The sequence below is a fragment of the Gadus chalcogrammus genome, chromosome 11 (genome assembly GCF_026213295.1).
Source record: "Gadus chalcogrammus isolate NIFS_2021 chromosome 11, NIFS_Gcha_1.0, whole genome shotgun sequence".
Lineage (NCBI taxonomy): Eukaryota > Metazoa > Chordata > Actinopteri > Gadiformes > Gadidae > Gadus > Gadus chalcogrammus.
The window spans coordinates 6577936-6585933 of NC_079422.1; the positions used below are offsets into that span (position 1 = coordinate 6577936).

Genomic DNA, 7998 nt, shown 5'->3' on the forward strand with positions numbered 1-7998 from the left:
TGTGTGTGTGTTGGTCGAGCTTGCTGGAGTGCAGGCCTGTGTTTTACCGACTGTTTATTACTATTAACCTGGGTTTGGTCGGGGACTCACGTGAACCCTGCCGTCCGACCTCAGGGCATCCTCCAGTTTGACAGTTTTGACATCAGAGCATAAGGGGTATATGACGTCATTTTGCGGTCTGGGTTCCGAATAGGCCGGCCTTGAGGGAATGTTAAAGCCCTCAAGGGCCCACATAACTACTGGCCCCTCTCCAGACGTTCATCAAACAGCCCCTTTAATGGAAAAAGTTAATAAGTTGAAATGAATTGGTGTTTGGGTCCCGAATCACTCCTCCCCCTCCCTCCGTCCAGTGGGCTACAAACAGCCAGAGCAGCAGTTCGGCAGCAGCGGGGCGGTGGGGGCCTCTGAGTGAGAGAAGGACGCAGTGTGGGCGGGTTAAGCAGCGCCGAGAGGGAGGGGACGCCCAGCGTAATATCGGCAGCCTTTTCCATCGTATCTTTAGCCGAAAATCAGGACATCGGTCGCTCCTGATTATTTTTCCCCGTCCATATCCTGATTTATTCGAGGGGCAGTGATTTTTCAGTAATCGCATCACAGAAGACTCGTGGACGCGGTGGTTTGGTGTGATTTGACCTAGGCGCGGATAGGCGAGCGGCAGCAGAGAGAGGCGGATGCTGAGAGGGTAGTGTTGGGTACCACAAGCATCGCACTCGCCACGGTAATGTGAAACCAACGGCTCCACATTTCAGTTTTGTTTGTCGAACACGTATGCGACATAGTTGGATGATACGTGTAGCCTGTTGTCTGCTTGTTTGTCAGCAGGCGTAGGGCCTATGTAGTGTCAAGCTTTTTGAAGGGATGGTCAATATATACCTATTGCAAATCGATTGATTATTGTCGCATAGGTTACGCATGTCTGAAGCATGAAGACCCTTTGCATCGGGCGCAGGGCTGTCGACGTTTACCTTCTGCGAAATACCGTTTTATAGGCCTTAATGTGCTACGCAGAGCTCGAATGAACACATTTCCATCTTATGTCAGTGATTGCTGGTTGTATAAATCGCAAAATTCAGATTATTTTATCAGCCAATGACAGCCACTGCATCTTTTTTCGCCACAAACCTGTGAAAACACCCACACACTCGCACAGCCGAGAAGGACCGTATGTTTTTTTTTTGGACATATTACACATAGCATACATGTCAGCGTGGAAATAGATTTGATGTCCGTGCGGGCCTTTGACTTGAACATCGTCATGTGTTGCAACTCCGTGGTTTTTAGGACATGGGGAGGTGTGTGTGCGTGTGTGGGAGTGGTGGTGGGAGGCGGGGGGGGGCTGTTTAGGGTATTTGCTACTATACATAGGACTCTTTTCAAAGGTCACAAAGAAACAAACCTAGCCAACACATTGTGCTTTCCTTGCCGAAAAACACGCCTTGGTATGCTTTACAGTCGGAAGGAGGCTCTCTGCACCAATATCCCATACCACATTTTTATTTTATTTCCGTTTCGTTCTCTCTGTGCCTCTGTACACAGGTGCCGCTAAACCGTTAATGCATGTACTCTATTCCTCCTTTTCCCCCCTCCTTTGCACCGCCTGGTCGTCCCTCAGATGGACAGAATGAATTTCCTCTCCTTCTTCCTCCTTTGCTTGACTTCAGTTGCCAATAGCAACAAAGGTCAGTTCCTTCCTTCATCCTTTTGACCGTTGATTGTGAATGTTGAGATGATGTTGCCTCGTTGCCTTGGGAGCCCCCCCAACCTTCTCATAGGTGCCCACAATCTCTCCCCCCCCCCTCATCTCTCTTCCCCTCCTTCCCCAACACGCTGAATGATTGTTTGCCGACCCTAATGCTGTGTAATGTTATCCTGTGTCATGAGGAAACGTATGTACATTATGCAACACCGTTCCAACCTCCGCCACAGAGCTCTGAGACTGTGCTGTCCGCAGATCCTACTGCCGATACACATGTAGACACACACCCCCCTTCTGATAACCTTGTGAGCCGGGTGCCTGCCTCACTGTGTACGTGAGGGTGTAGTAGACGGCAGTGTGTCGTGCTCGCGGCTGTGTGCCTCTCTAGTCACCCTGGCCCTACTCCACCACACCCCGCCGAACCAGCAGAGTTTACACAGGGAACCAGTGTAAGGCAATGTCAAACAGGGCGGATTGCCCAGAGACAAAAGGGAAGAGAGCGAACGCATGGAGACAATGCCGCCGCGAAGGAGAGTCACAGAGAACTCAGAGGACACAGAGAAGAGAGAGAGAGAGAGAGAGAGAGAGTGAGAGAGAGAGAGAGAGCTGAAGACGCAGTGTCAGGGGGTAGAATACGTGAAGTCAGGAGATCCAGACGCCAGCCACTTGCCGTGAAGCACCAGACTCATGAAGGGAGGGAGGGAAAATATAAATAGGCTGACCAGCGAGGGAGCAGAGAGAGATGAGCTGGTGCTATAGGGGCATGGAGAGAGTGTCAGAGGGGTATGGGGTATCAGGGGGGGTGTGGAGGTGAACAGATTGTGGAAGAGAGAGGGAGAGCCCGGTTACGGAACGGGGCGATGCTTCTCAATCTGTTAATCCCGGGTGTAATCTCCAGCCCTGATGCTAAGATTAATGCTTATATAGCAGGGAGAGGTGGAGGGGAGGGGTGGAGGGAGTTGGAAGGGACACAGGCGAAAAAGCCGGTAACCAAGAAGAAATTTTGAATAATGGCCTCGTACACAGGGAGAAAGAGGCTAGGCAGAGGAGTGGAGAGCCTGCGTGAGTCTGCGGCGTTGGTGGTGATGGAGGAGAGGGGGGAGGGGGCCTGAGAGCGGGTCAGGTATCCATCACTGTGGCTGGGAACCAATCGGCTGTTAGCTTGAAGAGAAGTCCTAATTAACAGTGTGGATCCTTGGGTGTCTTTTATGGGAACAGAACCCAACAGGATATCTTTAGCGTCCGCCGATGCCGCCCCCGCGGACCCTGTGATGACACGCGTCACCACGGCGACCAGGCCATTTGGTCACGGCCTTTGATTAGACGAGTGTAAAATCCTCTTCCCCCTCGCTCGTTAACGCTGGCCTTTGATCGCCCGCTGGAGAACACAGAGCACAACGATGAATAATTAATTTTCAATTTGAAGGTGAATTCACCGTTAAGCCCCCCCCCCCCCCCCCCCCCCCTACCCACCGCACTAGAAAACGCTGGATTTCCAATCGGGTGTGTTTCTCTCACCGTGTCATCATCCGATCGCAAATCCCGTTAACCAGCCAACGCTCGGGCCGCCGCGCTGACGGCTACGAGCGACCCGTCCCCCCGTCCCCCCGTCCCCCCGTCCCCCCGTCCCCCCGCCGTGAGATAAGGTGAAGTCTGACTGATTTTAATTACACCGCCAGCCATCAAGGTGTGCAGAGGAGCACTTGACACCAGACTGAGAGCCGGGGAGGCAGAGAGTGACAGCCTGGAGAGGGGAGAGAGACAGAGGGAGAGAGGGAGGGAATATGAACGGATGTCCTTGTAGGGTTTCCAGAGTAGCGCTTGAGCGACATGTGAGAGAGGGAGCGAGAGAGACCAAGAAGGAGTGAGAGAAAGAGAGGTCAACATGTATGTATGAAGAGAGGCTCCCAGAAGACCGCAAACAGTGTGTTTCCGGTCTCGAAACACACACATTTACACTGTGTTGCTCCCCATCAACACACTTAACCACGCCCTCACGCCCCTCTAATGGAGTGTTATAAATAGACTTGTGCGGGTTCCTCTCTAATTGCTCCATTTGTCCCTGCGTCTCCGCCCGGTTCTGTCTCCGTGGACCGTTCAGCCAATAAGCACAAGCCATGGATCGAGACGGAGTACCAGGGCATCGTCATGGAGAACGACAACACGGTGCTGCTCAGCCCGCCGCTGTTCGCTCTGGACAAGGACGCACCGCTTCACTACGCTGGTAAGACCACACACACACACACACACACACACACACACACACACACACACACACACACACACACACACACACACACACACACACACACACACACACACACACACACACACACACACACACACACACCTACAGAGACCTACACACACACACACACACACACACACACACACACACACACACACACACACACACACACACACACACCTACAGAGACCTACACACACACACACACACACACACACACACACACACACACACACACACACACACACACACACACACACACACCTACAGAGACCTACGCACACACACACACACACACACACACACACACACACACACACACACACACACACACACACACACACCTACAGAGACCTACTACTCACACACCTGCTCAGAGACCTGCACATACAGAGACCTTCTACACACATCTACAGAGACCTACTACACACATACAGAGGCCTACTACACACACACACACACACACACACACACACACACACACACACACACACACACACACACACACACACACACACACACACACGCACACACACCTACAGAGACCTACTACACACACACCTACAGATACATGCATATATACCCACCTATACACACCCCAGGAGATTATGCATACAATGGCCATATATGTTATACCAAATGTGTTTAATTATATGATTGCTTTATGATTTATTTTTCTTTCAACTAATCTTTGAGGTTATGATTGATGTCATTATTTTGTGTGATTATATAAATAGATAGATTTATAGAGCACAATGCCCTTGATGGCAGATATTTATCAATTTCATGTGAAGGATTTATAAAATGGCACATAATGTGTTTTCCCTGTATCCAGTTTAAGTCCCTATCTTTAAAGACAGACTCCCAGAGGCATTATTAATATAACGTTTGATTAAATATAACGTTGAGTCCAGTAACTTCAAACCAAGAAACTAATAGTATAAACGGCCCCTGAAGGCTGGCTGCAGTGTGCTATTGAAGAGGACCTAAATAAGATTAGCATGTCTGCAGAATAAATGCTTTGGGCTCGCAGGAAATATTCATTTATGAATAAATTATAATTGAATAAAGAACGCCACCCTGAGCATTCCCAGAAAAGGATTCCCTCTATTTGAGTAATGACTGGGTTCTTCTCTTGTGTTTATTGAGTCAATAGACTCTGATTGTACTTCAACATGTAATTAAAAAGCTGTCCCCACACAGCGCCCTCCCTTCACTCCTCCGCGTCTCCATAACATGTTATCCTGATCGCTGCCTCGTGCTCCCTGCTCACCCAGGGGAGATCTGCGGGTTCCGGGTGCACAACGGGCCCTCTGGGTCGGGCACGGTCCAGTTTGAGGCGGTGGTGCTGGACCGCTCCACCGGGGAGGGCCTGGTGCGCTCCAAGGAGCCCCTGGACTGTGAGAGCCAGAGGGAGCACAGCTTCACCATCCAGGCCTACGACTGTGGGGAGGGCCCCGACGGAGCCAACAGCAAGAAGTCCCACAAGTCAGTGTGGAGATAAGAAACGCTGTAATGTATTAGTCTGCAGCCACCGCTACCCAATTAGACTACTGTTGGACACAGTGCTGCTGCTACCACATTATAATAGAACATTCCTGTTGTAATACATGTCTCAAGTCCAATAGCAAATGTTTCTATTGGCTCTATTCTCCTATTGTCATTTTACTGCTGTTCTGCTGTACTGTGTAGAGGAGCAGAAACTAGGCCACTGACAACATGGAGCACAGGGAGCGCCTAGACATGGGACAGGAATATAGCAACATTTTTCTATTCTAGAATTTATACAGAACTTGTTCCCATTCTATTACACAATGGAAAGAAAAATGATTCTATTCTTCCACATGTACATTAAATATGTCCCTTTTGTAGAACATACATAACACTTTATTCCCATTGTAAAACATCAAAAAAATGTCCCATTCTAGAATACACATAGAATCCCTCATTTCCCATCTGGGATTATTCAGGATCTTATTTTTTCTTCAGACTACGGTCCCATTTTGGAACAACTTTCATTTCCGTACACAGAACAACGTGTTAGAGAAATGCATCCCAGGGATAGGTTCAATCGACCTTAAATAGGTGAACCATCCTCTGGGTGGTTGTTGTTAGTGTTGATGTTTCTGTGACAGTACAGCCAGTACCCCACGCTCCCATGACAGGCACCATGTTGTTCTAATCCCCGGTCCCCTGCCTCTCTGTCCCTCCCCCCGCCGTCCCCAGGGCCACGGTGCACGTGCGCGTCAACGACGTCAACGAGTTCTCCCCCGTGTTCGTGGAGCGGCGCTACGAGGCCTCCGTGCCCGAGGGCCGCCTGTTCGACCGCATCGTGCGCGTGGAGGCCCTGGACGCCGACTGCTCCCCGCAGTACAGCCAGATCTGCTTCTACGACATCATCACCCCCAACGTGCCCTTCGCCATCGACAACGACGGTGAGGAGTCATGGCAACCAGATTGGGTTTAAAAAAAATAATATCTGTGCTGGTCAAATCAATTTTTTCCAAATTTTGCTTTAGGATCTGATTACTGATCATTTGGATTCTGGATCCGTTTCATGCATGAAGCCATTTTTATTGAGTTTACTCACTTTGAACGCTTGTCTGTAAACAAGTGCACATTCATCCCGACTGTCACAGCCTTTCTCCATTCAAGTCTGTACTTTTGATGCACAGGTGTGGCTCTCCCCTCACAGGTTAAAGCCCAGAGGTTTCTGAAATAGAAATCGTGTGGGCAGGAGATTGTTCCACTGCTCTCTGCTCATTCAAACACTGCTCCGCTCTTGTGTGCTTCAGAGCGAGGGATTGGGACATCAGTCAACAGAGCAATCTCAGCCTGAATTCTGATTGTCCCGTTGAAATCTTCTTCAGATGTCATATTGAACGTCCTTGATAGGATTCTCTTTTTTTGTGAGATAGAAGGTCGTTTTGTCCTGTAACAACAACAGCACTGAAGTGGCTCTGACACTGGGCTTCTTTGTGGTTACCGTGACTCTGCAGAATGGGCTTGAGGGAGAGCTCAGGGCGGCCTGTGTTTTGGGTCAGGCTGCAGTAACAGCAGCCGTAGCACAAAGCCCTTCTGTTGAAGACCATTCTCCTGGTCTGTTCACTACCTCGTCTTTGTTGTGATTCTTTTTCACTTTCTAACCCCTGACCAACTTGTCGAGGAATCGTTAAATTTTGCCATTTTTTAAATGCCTTGTTTTTCTGACTCATCTTGTGTGGGCTGATGGATTCAGGCCGTTTACCTTAACCTCAGGCATTATTAAATCCTCTTTGATTCAGGTCTGTTTTTTGGATAAAAGAGATGCGGTACAGATTAAGAGAGATTAATTAGCATTGTAAAATAAATACTTGTTTTTCGTTCTTTTCATTATTCTTTTCATTGTTTCTTCAATCATTTTTATTTATTTAATTCTTTATTTTAATTAACTTTCTCTCTTTGCCTGCCTCCGTCTCCTAGGCAACATCAAGAACACAGAGCCGTTGGACTCCAAGCGCCAGCGCGTTTACACCTTCTGGGTGACCGCCTTCGACTGCGGGAAGAACCGCGCGCAGGCCGACGCCCAGGTGGTCATCACGGTGAAGCCGTCCTGCAAACCAGGCTGGAACGGTAACACAAAACATGCACACACACCTCAACACATAAACACACAGACACACACTCACACACAAACACAATCTAGCTCTTCAAACTGGATGGAAAATGGATTGATCAAGTGGTAAATTCGTGAAGATAAGATTACCTGACTTGGCATTACATTTTTTTAATAAAATTGGATATTTAATTGATCAGGATGGACCAAGCGTGTGGAGTACACCCCCGGCTCCGGCAGCGTGCCCCTGTTCCCCAGCCTCCACCTGGAGACATGCGAGGAGACGGTGTGGAACATCCAGGCTACCGTAGAGCTGCAGACCGGCCACATCGGGAAGGGCTGCGACAGAGACAGCTACTCAGACCGCTCCGTGCGCCGCCTCTGTGGTGAGTTCTGATGCACACCCGGATAGGGGTGAACCCTATCCACCCCTTTGCTAACATTCTTTTGCCCAGGGTC

At 49.4% G+C, this 7998-nt stretch overlaps 1 protein-coding gene across 1 annotated transcript in view; it reads left to right on the forward strand.

Moving 5' to 3' along the window:
- Nucleotides 1–1445: 1445 nt before the first annotated feature.
- The window catches only part of clstn3 (calsyntenin 3), an 18518-nt gene continuing 11965 nt past the window's right edge, over nucleotides 1446–7998 (forward strand). Inside the window, exons 1-6 of the mRNA XM_056602411.1 lie at nucleotides 1446–1679; nucleotides 3798–3920; nucleotides 5222–5432; nucleotides 6171–6379; nucleotides 7407–7556; nucleotides 7740–7925. Coding sequence (XP_056458386.1) covers nucleotides 1613–1679; nucleotides 3798–3920; nucleotides 5222–5432; nucleotides 6171–6379; nucleotides 7407–7556; nucleotides 7740–7925 — 946 coding nt within the window. The 5' untranslated portion in view covers nucleotides 1446–1612. The remainder of the gene's footprint in view (nucleotides 1680–3797; nucleotides 3921–5221; nucleotides 5433–6170; nucleotides 6380–7406; nucleotides 7557–7739; nucleotides 7926–7998) is intronic.